At 51.3% G+C, this 18,417-nt stretch overlaps 1 protein-coding gene across 1 annotated transcript; it reads left to right on the forward strand.

Moving 5' to 3' along the window:
- The first annotated feature begins 5,361 nt into the window (after positions 1 to 5,361).
- On the forward strand, positions 5,362 to 17,900 carry HDHD5 (haloacid dehalogenase like hydrolase domain containing 5). The gene is made up of 8 exons (XM_029206189.1): positions 5,362 to 5,474; positions 9,686 to 9,889; positions 10,758 to 10,870; positions 12,168 to 12,261; positions 13,412 to 13,445; positions 14,832 to 15,006; positions 16,731 to 16,919; positions 17,251 to 17,900. The coding sequence occupies exons 1-8, from the start codon at positions 5,367 to 5,369 to the stop codon at positions 17,534 to 17,536; spliced, it is 1,203 nt and encodes a 400-aa protein (XP_029062022.1). The 5' UTR covers positions 5,362 to 5,366; the 3' UTR covers positions 17,537 to 17,900.
- Positions 17,901 to 18,417: the final 517 nt, after the last annotated feature.

Here is an 18,417-nt window from a genome sequence, read left to right on the forward strand (position 1 = left end):
AGCCTACACTCAATGGGAGGGGAATTAGATTTCACCTCTTGAGAAAAGTATTGTCAAATAAACCGTGGACATATTTAAAAACCACTACACCAAGAAATGCTCTAATTACTGAAGTATTTTGATAGCAGGAAGAAATTGAGAACATTCTAATCCTGGAAAGCTATGTCCCCTGGCAGGGTTTATGTGTTGGGCTATTGTAGGTTTGAGTAATGTGAGTCAGTCTTCCAGACCCTGCTTAACTGTGGGTAAGCTGACATTATTAAGATCTTGGTATGATTTCAATCTTTTGAAATTTGTTAAGATTTGTTTTATGGCCTAACATATGATCTATCCTGGAGAATGTTCCATTTGCACATGAGAAGAATGTGTATTCTGCTTCTGTTGGATGGAATGTTCTGCAAATATCAGACCATCTGGTCTATCATGTCACTTAAGTCCAATGTTTCCTTACTGATTTTCTGTCTTGGTAGGCTATCAATTGATGTAACAGGGGTATTCAAGTCCCTTTCTATAATTGTACTGATCTCTATTTCTTAACAAATATCTTTTGTAACAAGTGTTAACAAATTTAAGAAGACTGAAATCATATCAAGCATATTTTATGACCACAATGGTATGAAACTAGAAATCAATTACATGAAGAAAACTGGGAAATTCACAGATATGTGGAGAATAAAAACCATGTTACTGAATAACCAATGGGTTATTAATTAACCCATTAATATTAAAAGAAAAAATTTTAAATGCCTGGAGACAAATGAAAATACAACATACCAAAACTTATAGGATGCAGCAAAAGCAGTTCTAAGAGGGAAGTTCATAGCAATAAATGTCTAGCTTAAAAAACAAGAAAAATTTCAAGTAAACAACCAAACTTTATACCTCAAGGAGCTAGAAAAAGAAGAACAAACAAAGACCAAAGTTAGCAGAAGGAAGGATATAACAAAGGTCAGAGCAGAAATAAATGAAATAGAGACTAAAAAGACAATAGAAAATATCAATAAAACCAAAAGCTGATTCTTTGAAAAGATAAACAGAACTGACAAACCTTTAGCTAGACTCACCAAGGAAAAAAAGAGAGAGGACTCAAATAAATGTCAGAAATGAAAGAGGAGATGTTGCAGTGGATACTACACAAATACAAAGGATTATAACAGACTACTATGAACAGTTATATGCCATGAAATTGGGCAACCTAGAAGAAATGGATAAATACCTTGAAACATACAACCTTTAAAGGCTGAATCATGACAAAATAGAAAATATGAACAGACTGATAACTAGTAATGAGACTGAATGAGTAATAAAAAAAAAAAAACAACCTTCCAACAGGGACTTCCCTGGTGGTCCAGTGGTTAAGACTCCCTGCTTCCATTGGAGGGGGCACAGGTTCAATTCCTGGTCAGGGAACTAAGATCCCACATGCCACATGATGTGGCCAAAACAAACAAACAAACCCTCCAACAAACAAAAGTCCAGGACCAGATGGTGAATTCTACCAAATATTCAAATAATTAATACCAATCCTTCTCAAACTTCCAAAAAAATAGAAGAGGAGGGAACACTTCCAAACTCAGTTTTCAAGACCAGCATTACCCTGATATCCAAACCAGACATGGACACCACAAGAAAAGAAAATTACAGGCCAATATCCCTAAAGAATATAGAGGTAAAAATAGTGAACAACAACATATTAGCAAACCAAATTCAACAGTACATTAAAAGGATCATACACCATGATCAAGTGGGATTTATTCCAGGGATGCAAGGACAGCTTGTCATCCACAAATCAATCAATGTGATACACCACATTAACAAAATGAAGAATAAAAATCATATGGTCATCTGAATAGATGCAGAAAAAGCTTTTGAAAAAATTCAACATTCATTTATGATAAAAACGCTCAAAAAAAAAAAACTCTCAACAAAGTGGGCATAATAAAGTCCATATATGACAAACCTACAGCTAACATCATACTCAACGGTGAAAAGCTGAAAGCATTTCCTCCAAGATCAGGAACAAGACAAGGATGCCCACCCGTGCCACTTTTATTCAACATAGTATTGGAGGTCCTAGTCAGAGCAATCAGACAAGAAAAATAAATAAAAGGCATTCAAATCAGAAAGGAAGAAGTAAAAGTTTCATTATCTGTAGATGACATGATACTATACATAGAACTCTAAAGACTTCATACACACACACACAAACCCTGTTAGAACTACTAAATTAATTCAGTAAAGTTGCAAGATACAAAATCAATATACAGAAATCTATTGCATTTCTATATACTAATAACAGAATATCAGAAAGAGAAATTAAGAAAACAATCCTATTTACCACTGCATTGAAAGGAATAAAATAGGGACTTCCCTGTTGGTGCAGTGGTTAAGAATCCTCCTGCCAATGCAGGGGACATGGGTTCGAGCCCTGGTTCAGAAAGATCCCACATGCCTCAGAGCAACTAAGCCCGTGCGTCACAACTACTGAGCCTTTGCGCCACAACTACTGAAGTCTGTGTGCCCTAGAGCCCACGCACTGCAACTACTGAAGCCCGTGCACTCTAGGGCCCACGTGCCACAACCACTGAGCCTGCATGCTGCAACTGAAGCCCGCGCGCCTAGAGCCTGTGCTCTGCAACAAGAGAAGCCACTGCAATGAGAAGCCCGTGCACCGCAACGAAGAGTAGGCCCTGCTCGCTGCAACTAGAGAAAGCCCACACAGAGCAACAAAGACCCAATGCAGCCAAAAATAAATAATTTTTTTTTTAAAAGGAATAAAATACCTAGGAATAAATTATACCAAGGAAGTGAAAAACCTGTACACTAAAAAACTATAAGACATTGATAAAATAAATTGAATACACAAATAAATGGAAAGATATTCCATGCTCATGGATTGGAAGAATTAATATTGTTAAAATGTCCATATTACCTAAAGCAATCTACAGGGGCTTCCATGGTGGCACAGTGGTTAAGAATCTGCCTGCCAATGCATGGGGCACGGGTTCGAGCCCTGGTCCGGGAAGATCCCACATGCCGTGGAGCAACTAAGCCCATGCGCCACAGCTACTGAGCCTGTGCTCTAGAGCCCATGAGCCACAACTACTGATCCCACGTGCTGCAACTACTGAAGCTCACGCGCCTAGAGCTTGTGCTCCACAACAAGAGAAGCCACTACAATGAGAAGCCCGTGCACTGCAATGAAGAGTAACCCCCGCTCGCTGCAACTAAGGAAAGCCCACGCACAGCAACAAAGACCCAATGCAGCCAAAAATAAATTAATTAAAAAAATAATAAAGAAATCTACAGATTCAATGCAATCCCTATCAAAATTCCAAAAGCATTTTTCACAGAAATAGAACAAACGATCCTAAAATTTGTATGGAACCTGAAAAGACCCGGAGTAGCCAAAGCAACCTTGAGAAAGAAGAACAAGCTGGAAGCATCATGCTCCCTGATTTCAAACTGTATTACAGAGCTGTAGTAATCAAAACAGTATAGTATTGATATAAAAACACATAGATAAATGAAACAGAATAGACAGCCCAGAAATAAACCCACATATATATGGTCATTTTATTTTTGACAAAGGATCGAAGAACATACAAACAGGAAAGGACAGGGTCTTCAATAAATGGTGTTGGGAAAATTGGACAGTCACATGCAAGAGATGGAAACTGGACTACAGTCTTACACCATACACAAAAATTAACTCAACATAAAGACGTGAATGTAAGACTTGAAACCATAAAACTAGAAAACATAGGCCGTAATGTCCTTGACATAGGTCTTGGTGATGATTTTTTTGAATCGATACCAAAAGCAAAGGCAACAAGAGCAAAAACAAACAAGTGGGACTACATCAAACTAAAAAGCTTCTGCACAGCAAAGGAAACCATTAACGAAGTGAGAAGGCAACCTATGGAATGGGAGAAGATATCTGTAATTCATATGCCTTATAAGGGGCTAGTATCCAAAATATATAAAGAAGTCATTCTACTCAATAGCAAAAAAGCAAACAATCCAGTTTAAAAACGGGCAGGAGATCTGAACAGACGTTTTTCCAAAGAAGACACACAGATGGCCAAACACAAATGAAAAAATGCTCAACATCAGTAATCATCAGGGAAATGCACATCTAAACCACGAGATAACACCTCACCCCTGTTATAATGGCCATCATCAAAGACAAGAGGTGACAAGTGTTGGTGAGGATGTGGAGAAAAGGGAACCTTCATGCACTGTTGGTTGGGATGTAAACTGGTGCAGCCACTGTGGAAACCAGTATGGCGGTTCCTCAAAAAATTAAAAATAGAACTACCATATGATTCAGCAATTCTACTTTTGGGTATTTACCCAAAGAAAACGAAAACGCTAACTTGAAAAGATATATGCACCTCTATGTTCATTGCTGCATTATTCACAATAGCCAAGATATGGAAGCCACCTAAGTGCCCCTCACTGGTTGAATGGACAAAGAAGATGTGATATATATACATATAATATATAATACATAGTATTCAGGCACAAGATAATATTATAAAAATTATAATTTTAAAATTATAAAATATTATATATCATTATAAATATATTATATATATAAAAAACAATATTATTCAGCCACAAAAAGAAGGAAACGCTGCCCTTTGCAGCAATGAGGATGGACCTTGAGCGTATTACACTTAGAGAAATAAGCCAGAGAAAAACAAAATACTGTGTAAGTTCACTTGCATTTGGAATCTAAGAAACAAACTAGCCAAGCTCATAGATCCAGAGAACAAAATTGGTGGTTGCCAGAGGTGGGGGGTGAGGTTGGCGAAGTGCGTGAAGGGGTCAAGAAGTACAAACTGGGCTTCCCTGGTGGCGCAGTGGTTGAGAATCCACCTGCCAACGCAGGGCACACGGGTTCGATCCCTGTTCCAGGAAGATCCCACATGCCACGGAGCACTTAAGCCCGTGCGCCACAACTACTGAGCCTGCGTGCCGCAACTACTGAAGCCCACGTGCCTAGAGCCCGTGCTCCGCACCAAGAGAAGCCACGGCAATGAGAAGCCCGCGCACCGCAACAAAGAATATTCCCCGCTCACAGCAACTATAGAAAGCCGACGTGCAGCAACGAAGAACCAATGCAGCCAAAAATAAATAAATAAAAAATAAATAAATTAAAAAAAAAAAAAAGTACAAACTTTCAGTTATCGGATAAAACCCGAAGACGGAAGCGGAACTACTGCTCCCGAGATGCCCCACGCCCCACCCCGCCCCAGACACGGAGGCGGGACTACAGCTCCCGAGGTGCCCCGGGCGCCACCGGTCCGTGATTGGCTGAGCGGCGGTCAGGCGTGCGCGGTGCGCGCAGGAGGCGGCCCATGGCTGCCCTCGGCGAGGCGGCGGCGCGGTGGGCACCCGGACTGTGGCGGCGGGCGGCGCGCGCGGCCGCGGGGTTCGGGGGCCGCCGTTTCGCGAGCGGCTCGCAGGTGAGGGCGGAGGGTGCGGGGCGGCGGCGGGAGGCCGTGAGGCCTCGTGGGCCGGGCTCGGAGCAGGGTGTCCGGCCTCCGGACGTCACTCCCCCCGCTCTGCCCGCGTGTGGTGACATCACGTCCCCTGGGGCCCCGCCGCGCGGGTCCCTGGCTCCCCGGGGCTCCGTCTACAGAGCCCGGGGGCGAGGCGTGACCCCGTCGCTCGCGGGGGCGACCGGGGGGCGGGGACGCGGGCCCCCGTGACTCGCCCGCCGGGATGTGATCCAGGAGGACTCTGCGGTCCCCGCCCCGCGGGTCCTGACTTTCCGGACTTTCCCGGTGGGGAGAGTAGGAGGAGGGAAGAAAGGATGCGGCACCGGCTAAGGGATCAGTCCTGCCCGGGCCGCTTACTGCCTGTTTGACTTAAGGCAAAGTGCCGCTGCCCCTCGGTGTCCTCAGGGGACCCCTAAACCCGCGGGTGCTCGAGTCCCACAGCCGACCCTGCATCCGCGGACCCGGCAACCCCCATGGTGTGTGAGGTTTGCGATCAGCAGTTGGTTGAATCCACACGTGAGGAGGCCGGGGTTACCGAGGGCCGACTGTATCTTTATTGAAAAATACCCGCCTGTGAGTGGATCGGCACAGTTTAAACCTGTGTTGTTCTAGGGTCAACAGTACTTACCTTTCTAAGCCTGGCTTTCCCCGTGTGTGTACCAGGGTTAGTCCTTACCTTGCAGTGTTTTCGCTAGAGGGGACTTGGGGTACTTTGTGTGATGTAGGCGCAGTGCTTTGCACGGTCACCGCATGTAGTAAATTCTTACAAACGTGGAGCTGGTTGCAGTGGACAGCGTGCTGGACGGTAATTGTGACGCTGTTGTTGGAAGCACACCAGCCAGTTCCAGATAAGAAGCAAAAACACAAAGGAACATCTTAGTGGTCCCTTCATTTAAAACTAATCTGAAGACCACACTTCTTTTTTTTTTTTTTCTTTTTTTTGCGGTACGCGGGCCTCTCACTGTGGTGGCCTCTCCTGTTGCGGAGCACAGGCTCCGGACCCGCAGGCCCAGCGGCCATGGCTCACGGGCCCAGCCGCTCCGCGGCATGTGGGATCTTCCCGGACTGGGGCACGAACCCGTGTCTCCTGCATCGGCAGGCGGACTCTCAACCACTGCACCACCAGGGAAGCCCCCACACTTCTTTTTTTTTAACTTTTTAATTTTAATTTTTTTTTGGTCACGCCATGCGTCTTGTGGGATCTTAGTTCCCCAATCAGCGATTGAACCCAGGCCCTCGGCAGTGAAAGCATGGAGTTCTAATTCACTGGACCACCAGGGAATCCCTAAGACTGCACTTTTAAAAATTCATGTATAGTTGATTTACAATGTTGTGTTAGTTTCAGGTATACAACACAGTGATTCAGTTATACATATATATTCTTTTTCAGATTCTTTTCCATTATAGGTTATTACAAGACATTGAGTATAGTTCCCTGTGCTATACAGTAGGTCCTTTTTGTTTATTTTATACTTAGTAAAAATCCACACATTTTATCACTGCCACAAATATGAACTTTAATTAGAAGATCTGCATAATACCCAGGACTAGTTTAAAAAAACATGAAGTGAGAAAGAAGAAAAATCAAAATACAGATACAGAAGAGAATGAAAAGAAAAAAAAAAAAAAGAATGAAAAGAAAAAAATCTAACCCTATGTCCTTTTCTCGAGGTGCCTTCACTCAAAAAAAAATTTAATAGATGTTATTCTTTTAGGGCAGTTTTAGGTTTTCAGGAAAGCTCAGCAGAAAGTGTAGAGAAGCCCCACATACCACCCCTCCCCGTTTCCCCTCTTGCTAACATCTCACAGGAATGTGGCGTGTTTGTTAACAATTGCTGGGGGCCTTTCATTTCTAGGTGGCTGGGTGCCTGGTTCTCTGTGTGCGCTCACCTGAGGGGTTGGGGGTCGTGGTTACACACTGCACAGAACAGATGAGGGAGCGTCGGGGATATTGCTAAATTGTCCAACAGATGAGGGAGCTTTGGGGATATTGCTAAATTGTCCAACAGATGAGGGAGCGTCGGGGATATTGCTAAATTGTCCAACAGATGAGGGAGCGTCGGGAATATTGCTAAATTGTCCAACAGATGAGGGAGCGTCGGGGATATTGCTAAATTGTCCAACAGATGAGGGAGCGTCAGGGATATTGCTAAATTGTCCAACAGATGAGGGAGCGTCGGGGGTATTGCTAAATTGTCCTGAGACTTCCTTGTTCTAAGTAGCAGGGTCTGTGGGTTCTTATGTCTAAGAGAGCAGATCTTGTGACTATTTAGGATATGGTCACTAAGACCAGTAAAACTGTATGGTTAACCTTGGCAGCCATCAGTACAAACAAGCTGTTTTATTTTTTTAACTATGTAATTGTCAAAAATCTAAGAACAATATTATGAACTCTAAAACCCATCTTCCATATTCAGCAGTTATTAACATTTGGCCGCACTTGCTTTGCTTATCTCCCCCCCACACTTTTTTTTTGTGTGGCTCTAAGATTTTAAAACAAATCCCTGATTTCTTGTTTGAATTCTTCTGTGTGTACCTTTAGGAAAATAAGGGTATTTTGAACATAAGCACAATGTGTGTGCGATGAAAGTGGCTTGACTTAGCTGGCGCCAAAAAAAGGAAAATGACAAACAGGTTAGGTTGGATTTTTCTGACAACTGAAAAACATCGTGTATGTTAACAGTTCATAAAATAAGAAATGGGATGAATTTTTAAAAAGGATAGCGTTCAACTTTGTAAATCCAAGAAATGCAGATTGAGAGGAGATAACCACTTTTTTAAACTTTGAAATTAACAAGATGTTTGATACTTAAACTCTTTGATACTGTGAAAATCACCTTTGGCAAGGGTACCAGGGTCCATGTGAGTTGATACTGTTTTGGAAAACAACTTGTCAGTAGGTGTTATGTCATTGTAATGTTTGCACTTTTTTGGCTTATTACTCTTGCTTTTAAGAATCTAGCTTAAAAGGGCTTCCCTGGTGGCGCAGTGGTTAACAATCCACCTGCTAGTGCAGGGGACACGGGTTCGAGCCCTGGTCCTGGAAGGTCCCACATGCCGCGGAGCAGCTAAGCCCGTGCGCCACAGCTACTGAGCCTGCGCTCTGGAGCCCGCGAACCATAACTACTGAGCCCACGTGCCTAGAGCCTGTGCTCCGCAACAAGAGAAGCCACTGCAATGAGAAGTCCGTGCACCACAACGAAGAGTAGCCCCCGCTCGCCACAACTAGAGAGAGCCCACGTGCAGCAACAAAGACCCAATGCAGCCAAAAATAAATAAATTAAAAAGAAAAGAATCTAGCTTAAGGAAAAGTCCATAATATGGAAAAATCAGTAAGCATGAAGAGTTCCTTATAGCATAATTTGTAGTAGCAGAAATGTGGAAAAACCTAAATGTCTGAAATAGGGGAAACCTAATGTTAGCGGAGTATTCACTCAGGATATTATGTAGCCAGAAATATGTGTAGGTGGTAGGTCTGTGTGTATCGATATGCAAAGATAACCAAGGGATACCAATGAGAAAAAGCAAGATGGGAAAGAAAGCACAACATAGTACCATTTGTGTGTTAGCTAAAAGGTAAGAAAGTAGAACCATCCATGAAAAGTTTCTGGAAAATACACAAGAGGGGATGGTACTGGGCAGAAGTGGAAGCAAGAACCTAAAAATTCTTTTCCTGTATCGTCTGTAGCAATTGAGTGTTTTTTTTTTAAAAACTCTGTGTGTGTTGTTACGATAAAACAAAATTCTAAAAGATGGTTATGAAGGCTGTTGTAACAGATAAAAATGCTTCATGTCAAGCAAAAAAAAAAACAAGATGCAAAATTGTACATATAAGGTGCGGTCATAGCCGCGTGACAAACGTAAGAATAGGGAAAGGAGATGAAAGGAAATACTGATCGGTTGTTTTAAAGTGCTGGGCTTGTTTCTGAATTTCTCTATTTGCCAATTTAAAAAATTCCTTTATATTAATTATGCAAAAATAACTTTAACAAAATAGTTATATGCTTAAAAATACCTGAAAAGGCTTAATTCTTTGTTGCAGATGGATTTGCCCTGTCGGCAACCCCGAGTCCTCACCTTGTGTTCGAGGCCCGGGCCGGCCCGGGGGTGGGGATGAGGCTCCCCCGTCCCCTCTGCCTCGACTCAGGGGCCGTTCTCGTCTCCCCTCCGTGCAGAGCCCTCCCACCTTCGGGTTCCTGTTGGACATCGATGGGGTGCTGGTTCGGGGCCACCAGGTCATCCCCGCTGCGAGGGAGGCCTTCCGCAGGCTCGTGGACCCCCAGGGGCAGCTGCGGGTGCCCGTGGTCTTTGTCACGAACGCGGGGAATGTGTTGCAGCGCAGCAAAGCCCAGGAGCTGTCAGCCCTGCTGGGCTTCCAGGTGAGGAGCGGCCGGAGACAGGAGGCGGAGGACCTGGTTCCCGTGGAGCCCCCTCTCCAGCCCTGTGTCCCCTGCCCTGTGGGGGGACGGTATGGATGAGCCTAGTACACATCTTCCTGCCGGAAAAATAACTTGAAGTTCAAGGCCAAACTCAGAGGGTAGAGCCTCATCATCAGGGTCATTTCTTATGAAAATGTACATGTTGAGCACAGAAATCCCACCTGTGGACTTGGCCGTTTCCATCTTTCCTCCTGGCCTCAGGGACATGTGTTTCTAAATCTCCATGCACCAGGTGGGACTCTGAAGTGACAGCCCTTGTTTCTCATAAGTAAGATGACACAGTTCAATGAGCTCTGTCCCTCGTCACCCACCTGCAGCTCCCACCGTCCCCGCATTGACACGTTCTTTGTTGGCAGTGGATTTGGTTCTTGGAAGGAGTCCTTTGGAACCGAGAGAGATCAGCTGGGAGGCGCTGCTCGGGGAGGAGACCGGTTCCTACCCTGGTGTCTGGACAGTGGGGCTGCGCAGTTGCCATTAGCATAAATGCTGAAAAGCCAGGTCTTTACGTAGAACTGAAAATAGTCGGAGGTGGAGGCGGGTCTGAGCTCATGCACGAACCCTGTGGTTCCCAAGTCGGGCTGAGAAATCGGGGTGTTGGGAGCTGGGCCGGTGGGGCCCATGGTGGCCACATCTCCTGCGGGCTCTGGTGTCTGGGTCCCCTCACACCTGTTGGAGTAGTTCTGGAAGGGTTGGGCCCCCCTTCTGGGCAGGTTTCTCCTTCCTGGGCCAGGGAGCCAGCTCCCTGCTGCTGCCCTCACCTGCCCTCACATGCGTGTCCTCTGCTCTCCATCTCTCGGCGGCCCTGCAGGTGGAGCCCGACCAGGTGATACTGTCCCACAGCCCCATGAAGCTCTTCTCGCAGCATCACGACAAGCGGATGCTGGTGTCCGGGCAGGGGCCCCTGGTGGAAAATGCCCGAGCGTATCCTTTTGCTGCTTCCTGCTCTGCTGTCCTTGCCCGGCTGAAAGGACCGGGGTCAGGAGCTCAGGGCACCCGTGGGAGGGAGGGAGGGAGGGCACCTCCCAGGGTGGCCAGCCCTGGTTCCCCGGGGGTTCCCGGAAGCCAGCCCACCGCCTCGGGGCCTGCTGGGCAGCTCACAGAGCAGATTCCTGCCCGTTCCCTGCAGAGTCTGACTCACTGGGTCTGAGAACCCAGGCGGTTCTGTGGTTCGGTTTGGGACCCACGGCTCCCTGAGCGTGTCTGCAGGGAGCTCAGCCCCGGGCGTGTGCTCAGTGAGGATGTGTCCCTGCTCTGAAGCAGCTCGTTCCTCTGTTGCTTCCGCAAACCCAAGGGAGCTGAGCACCGCCTGTGCGTGGCCGCGTGCTCGGGGCCAGAGCAGCACATGGCTGGTGCTTCATCAGGGCTCCTGCTTGAGGTGGCGGAGTGACACACCAGGAGCAGTGCAGGAGCGCTTAGGACGGTGTGTGGCCAGAGGCTGGGAAGAGCAGAGTGGGTCCGAGTGTCACAGATGCGGGGGGGGACCACCCTGGGGCGGGGGTCACCTGTGGCTTCATGGGGGCTGGCCGTGCCACAGGAGGGGACGTAGCTGGGGAGCCTGCCGAGAGGAGGCTGGGAGGATGCCCGGAGCAGGAGGCCGGGATGGGGTCGGGTGGGGAAGGGGGCCAGGAAGGACAGCGCTGGGCTCAGGAGCCTCAGACGTGAACGCTGAGGAGTACGGGTCTGTGCGGTCGTATTGCTGACGGAAGCATCATTCTGGGGAGATGTGTTTTGAGGTGATCTGAACCTGCGTCCAGTTAAGACTGCCAGTGGGGTCTGAGAACAGGAACACGGCAGCAGGTGTTGGAGGGTAAGGCTGCAGCGGGCGTGCTCCCCACGGCCTCCCTTCTGGCTGAATCGGGTCCATCGTCCAGATTTAGCTCCGGCCTGGCTTCTCCGGACCCTGCTCGGCTTCCTCCCCGCCGAGGAGTCTCCTCTGAACTGTCCTCAGAGCCCTGGTTCTCGTGGCCCTGGGCCAGCGTGAGCTCGAGGACGGGGCTTCCTGTGAGCCTTTGCGCGGGTGGTGCCCAGAGTAGGCCAAGCCCCCGGGTGTCCCCACCGCCTGCGCGCACGCCTGCCTGCAGCGCTCCTGGTCGGCGCTGGCCTCACGGGGCTCTGTCTGGGGTCGGGGAGGGTGGGGTTGATGTGGGCTGCGGTGGGTCCCTCACTTTAAAGGCGTCTCCCCGGCACTGGGCAGCTTTGCTTCCTGACCTCCTTCCAGACTGGGCTTCAAGCACGTGGTCACAGTGGACGAGCTGCGGGCGGCCTTCCCTGTGCTGGACATGGTGGATCTGCAGCGGCGGCCCAAGACCACGGTAATGGGACACGCTCGGGCCTCCCCGCTGACCCTGCAGCCCTTCCCTTCTCAGAGGGCAGGGCACGTCTGGCCGAGGCCTTTGTTCCCAGACACATGTTGTTGGGGGTGGTGAGCAGGGCTGTCCCCTCTCTCCAGAGCCCTTGTGTCCCCGCAAGGTGGTAGTTTTGTGATTTACCAGCTTTCCGAGTCGCTTGGAGAACCGCTAGCGTTAAGTTAATCGCTGCTCTGCTGTCCTGGAGCTCCTTACAGAGGGCTGGCCTGGTGGCAAGTGGCTTCCTGTGAAAGCACTGGCGGCTCTGAGCGTCTGCTCGGGTTCCTTTGGGTTTGGCTCATATTTGAACCTTATCTTTTCCGACCAGCGGTCACGGGGCCTCTCGTTGACCCTCTAGGGTGACCGCCCGTCTCCTGATGCCCCTTCGCCCCCTTCTTCCCTGCGTGAACTCTGTGTCTATCACAGAGTGTCTGTCACCGCCTGTTCGAAGTCAGTGCATGTCAAAGTTTGATGAACTGCAGTTATAAACAGACAGGCCTGCTTTTGTTTGTCTGTGTAGCTCTAGTCCCCCCCCACCCCGAGCTTTCCGAGGGCTCCCCCACCTTTGAGCTGCACACGTTATGTGCAGAACCAGGTGCCAGAGTTGGCATGGCTCTCAGAGCAGTGCAGAGACAGTGCCGCCCCCTGCCCAGGAGCCCCCTGCCCAGGGCCGCGGCTCGCCCCAGGTCTCCGCTGGTTACTGGCAGAGCCGAGGGCAGGGGAGCTGTTCCTAGAAGGAGTGGGCCCCCAGGCCGTGGTCCAGTGATGGCCCTGCCTCCTGAGTGATGTCAAGCTCCCGTCCCTTCCTGGGCTCACCTCGTCCTCTGCCACCTGATTCCAGACTCACCTCCTGTCCTTGCTGGAGGAGGACAGCTGAGCAGCCTTCCCCTGGCTGACCTACATGCTTGGTGCCTGCCGGCCTGGGGTGTGGCCGGCCTGAGCGCGCTCTCCTCCTGTCCCCGAGGACCTCTGCCCTCAGTCCTGTCCGTTTCTCCTCGGCCTGGGCTAGACCGAAGGGTCTTCCGTCTGTCAGGCACGTGTCTCTCCTCCCACCCCTTGGAAACCGGGCGTGGAAGGTGACCGTGGCATTGACGGGCTTGTTCTTTGTCTCTCGCAGCCCCTCCCAAGGAACGACTTCCCTGCGATCGAAGGTAATGAGGTCCCTGCGTGATGTGGGCGGGCTGTCCCCACAGGCCCTGCAGCCGGGCGGTGTGGCTGGGACTTTGGGCGCTGGGTCTCCTGGGCTCTGGTCTCGGGTCTGCCGGTCACTGCCTCTGAGACATTAGCTGCTAAGCTTTCCTTCCCCGCGTCACTTGCCCTGTTGTTCCAGGAAAACCTAAGTGTGGAAAACCTAAGTGTGGAAAAAAGCTACCTAAGGAAGCCTGGTGCGGTGTTTCTCAGCCCTATTAAGCCCAGTTCTCCCTGGGTAACAAAAATATTGTAATGTCCCCTTTACTACCCTAAATGAATGCTTTCCTATACGCAAATATTAAAAATTAATTAATTCATGGTAAAGCCCTAATTGTAATAGGGAGAAATAAAAGGAAACGTTTTTTAGTAAGGTCATCTGCATTTCAATATGTAGTAATTATCCAAGAAGGCATAATTAAGTAGCGAAATGATTATACCAAAAGTAGAATCCTCATGAATGTTACAGCTACCAATGCAGTGTGTTTACAGGTGTGTTTCACTGGTGACTCAGAAATTAGGAGCAGTGTTGTCACTGGTGATGCGGTTTTCCAAAATGGGGACTAACTCTTGGCAAAGTTGTGAAAAAATAAAGTACGTCTTCTCTTGACTAACATGATAGTTGTATTTTTGGAAAAATCAGTGCTTATGAAAAGTCTAGCAAAAAATACTTTGTGTGGAATAGAATTAGGGTTTCGGCTCAGTTAATTACAAGCAAGTTGTTCTCCTTTGTGAATGTCAGCTATTAATAGACGTGGGGAAGGTTTTGACTCTGCAGAATGTCCTGAGCCTCTTGCATCCCAGTCTTCTCCCGGGCCTCCCCAGGAGTGTCAGTCCTTGCCACAGTTGAAACATGTCCCAGGGGTGGCCTGCGCACTGGGGCCACGGTCTGGCCCAGCTCCCCAGTCTTGCAGCTGGCCTTGGTGACGCGTGTGCAGCATGGCTTCCGTGCTCTGTCAGGTCTCATTTTATCCTCCTCCCAGCATGGGTGTTGTCCTCATGTAGCTGAGGAAGCTTAGACATGGTGAGAACTGGCCCACCGTCCCAGAGGGACGTGGACAGCGTCAGGCCTGTGACCCCGTCTCCCCGCCATGTGGCCGAGTGACCCCTGGGGCTTGGGGGACGTGGCCGGGCGGGTGGGGTGCTGGGCAGGGCATCGGTCAGCAGGGGCTGCTGCTTCTCTGCCTCTAACCCTCAGGACGTCCTGGTGGACACACTGAGGAGCCCTCGGGAGCTCCTCCTGGGCTCGGCTTCGTCCACCTCCTGGGGCCCACGCCCCCAGCGGGGCCATGCACCCCAGGCCTCCCGAGGCCCTTCCACGCCCGGCTCACCCCACCCCCACTCTGCAGGGGTGCTCCTCCTTGGGGAGCCCGTGCGCTGGGAGACGAGCCTGCAGCTGATCATGGACATCCTCCTCAGCGATGGGAACCCCGGCACCGGTCTGGCGACGGCCCCCTATCCCCACCTCCCTGTCCTGGCCAGCAACACGGACCTCCTCTGGATGGCCGAAGCCAAGATGCCCAGGTGAGGACTCGGGGTCCCTGCCTTGGCCCTGGGGGCCACCTCCAGCTGCCTCCTGGGCAGTCCTGCTGACGGTGCCTCGAGCCGCCTCAGTGCTCTGGGCTCAGACCCCTCCTCTAGGCCCTGGAGTTGCCATGGTAACCTGGCCTCTGGGAGCGGTCTCCAGGGTCACTTCACATACTGATTGATAAACGAAAACTACCACTCACTGAGCAGGGAAGGTGGATCGAGATGGTCTTTAACCCCCGGCCCCGACAGAGTCTAACAGGACGTGCTTCTTCTGGCTAGAGGAACCCAAGTGATGCTCAGTTCCTGTTATCCAGCTGCCCTTCCCTCGCTGCCTTCACCCTGTGGTGCTGGCTCTTTCACTTCTTTGTTTCCTTCTGCCCATAAGACGTTGGGGAGGGGAGAGTAGGCGTGATTCCGAGGCCCCTGGACCAGTCACTTCCTCAGAGGCCCTCAGGCTCCAGGCAGGCCCCCACCCCGTCCGCCCGGCACTGAGCACAGCACAGGCTGCCGTTTTGCTGGCCCTCAGGTTGCCTTCCTGGAGGGGCAGCTGCCGGTGCTATGTGGCTGCTCTTGTCTGCGAGGCCAAAGCCTGGAGTTTCTCCCCCTGCCCTGCCTCCCAGTGAGCTGTGTGGTGGATCCGTCACTGAGGGCCTGAGGGCCCAACACTGAGCCCAAGGAGATGGGGATCACCGTGTTCTCTCTCAAGTGCATTTCTGCAGCTCGAGGTCAGGTATTTTTTCTGGAACATTCTTCCTAGAGTTCGGGTTTGCTGACACTAGGTGAAGGGGGTTGGTTATGTAGGCTGTGGACTGAATGGCAGGAGGCAAATTACTATTTATAAAGCAGATTTGAGATCACTTTTTCATTCAGTAATTTCAAAATTGAAAGTAGAATTCAGTATATGCATAAGTGACACTGAAATGTAACTTCAAGATACTGAACAGTATCCAATAGGATTTGATTTAGCAGCAAGGGATGAAAACCCAAAAGAAAAGAATCTTAAACGAGATGGAAGTTTGTTATTGTGAAAAAGTCCACCCATCAGGGACACAGGCACCTTAGCCCTTTACTATGTAATCCAAAGGGCTGCCTGATCTCCAGCCATCGTGTCAGCATTCCAGTCAGCAGGAGGGAGTACGGGGAGGGTAGAGAAGAGCACCCCCTCCCCAGTTTCCAGGCTCCTTTCCAGGAGGGTAGTCCAGCACTTGTGATTTCATTGACTCTTAGGCTGTAGCTTAGTCACTGGCCATACACTTAGCTGCAGTGGGGGCAGGGAGGGTGCTTTCTGACACTCGGTGGCAGTGTGCTCAGTGAAATTGGCACCGAGGAGTGAGGTGGGATGCCAGCCGGTATTCTGCCCAAGTCTGAGGCAGAATTGAAGCTGGGTCTCTGGTTCCAGCTCCACACCTTGGGCAGGCTCCTCCATCTCTGGGCCTCAGTTTTCTCACCTGTGCAATGAGGAGAATGAACGCCATCTCATCGGGTTTTTCTAAGGGTTGAACGTGATGTGCCGTCTCCAGCGCTGGGACAGCGCTCAATAGACGTTGTCAGATAGTCGCAGGCCATCAACGCACATCCTAAGCGTGACGGCCTCTCACCAGAAGTGATTCGCTTTGCCCTGTCACCGTGCTCTGTGCCACCGCGAGAGGGTGGCACACAGGGCATGCCTGAGCCTTGGGGCCCGGGGAGGGGACCGAGTGCCGCTTTTCCTCTGGCAGGTTCGGCCACGGCACCTTCCTGCTGTGCCTGGAGGCCGTTTACCGGAAGGTGACGGGCAGAGAGCTCTGCTACGCGGGCCTGATGGGCAAGCCCAGCCTCCTCACCTACCAGTACGCGGAGGGCCTGCTCGCCAGGCAGGCGGCGCGGCGGGGCTGGGCGGCCCCGATCCGGAGTCTCTACGCCGTGGGGTGAGCCCCGCACGAGGGGTGCGCCCTCGTCGCCCCCTGCGACGCGGCCCCCTCCCCCAGTGGTCACCCCTAGCCCCCGTGTCCCCGCCCTTCCATCCTCGAGACATGCCCCCCCGCAGTGGTCACCCACGGGCCTCTGTGTCCCCACCCCTCCATCCCCAAGACGCGCCCCCCTCCCCCAGTGCTCACCCCCTGCCCCCGTGTCCCCGCCCTTCCGTCCCCAGAGACACGCCCCCCTCCCCCAGTGGTCACCTGTGGGCCACCCCTCTCCCCACCCCCCGGCCGTCCCCGCACCTCCACCAGCGCACTGAACTGCGCCTTCTCTCCCCAGTGACAACCCCATGTCCGACATCTATGGGGCCAACCTGTTCCACCAGCACCTGCAGACGAGGCAGGAGGGGGCGGCCCGGAGCTGCGCCGCCATCCTGGTGTGCACTGGCGTGTACAGCCCCCGGGCCCGGGGGCCCGCCGCTCCCGCCCTTGGTGGCGAGGGGCCTACGTTCCACGGGCACCGGGACCTTGGCTTCAACCCGGGGCTCCTGCAGGCGGCCCACGTGGTGAGCGACGTGCACGAGGCCGTGCGGCTGGTCCTTGGCAAGGAGGGCTGGACTCTGTAGCAGGGAGGGAGGTGGGCCCGCTGGCTGCCCCCTGCCCACCGCCTCCCCGCCTCCCAGCCAGCATGGTGACACTCTCGCTCCTCCTGGGCGGGGCCGCACGATTGTTCCCGGGGTAGCATTTGGGTATCAGCCTCAGATTTTTCTAGGCTGGTTCCTGTCTGCCTGTGCTGGCAGCCTGACCCCAGGCTCGTCCTCACTCTGGGGGGGTCTTCTGCAGAAGAGGAGGCGGTGCCCACCTCTGCCCGCTGCCAGCACGGGCTGTAACTCACTCTTAGACACTACTTTTTATGGTAGTTTAGCTTATTGCCCAGAGACTTTGGACTTATTTTTTTAAGTTAAAATAATTGTAATAAATATTCATTTTGCTGTCTCTTGTGAAGCTCTGTCTGGAATGTACTAAAAAGTCCTGTGGGGGAAGGCTCGTGGGCCGGCGGGGTGGGTGACCTTGAGGCCCAGGCGCTGGTGGCATTTCAGTCCCGTGAGCGCTGACCCCAGCGCACCGCAGTCTGGGCCGCGAGCCCCGAGGCCTGCCGTCGACTTAGCCGCTTCCCTGACGTGGAAAGAAAGGAGCTTTTCCTCTGGCAGCTCTGAACCCGTGTGTCTCGTACTTCTCCCTGTCGCGGTGGCCTGGTGAGACCCTTCAGCACAGCCCCGTCTGACCCCAGCAGCACCGGCCAGCTGCTCCCTCCCCTCTCCAAACCCTTGTCCCTGGGCAGCACCTGGGCTCCAGGGAGAGGCGAGCGGTGCCCTGCCCTTGAGCGCCAGGGCTGGGCCAGCCCACCTGCGCCCCCAGCGCCCCCAGACAACAGCAGCTCCTCCCCGTGTGCAGCCCGGCCTCACCTGCAGAACACCCGGGCCAGGGCCCCTCCAGCCCCCGACGC

This window comes from Monodon monoceros, unplaced genomic scaffold (assembly GCF_005190385.1).
Source record: "Monodon monoceros isolate NGI ecotype Baffin Bay Population unplaced genomic scaffold, NGI_Narwhal_1 Super_Scaffold_6, whole genome shotgun sequence".
Lineage (NCBI taxonomy): Eukaryota > Metazoa > Chordata > Mammalia > Artiodactyla > Monodontidae > Monodon > Monodon monoceros.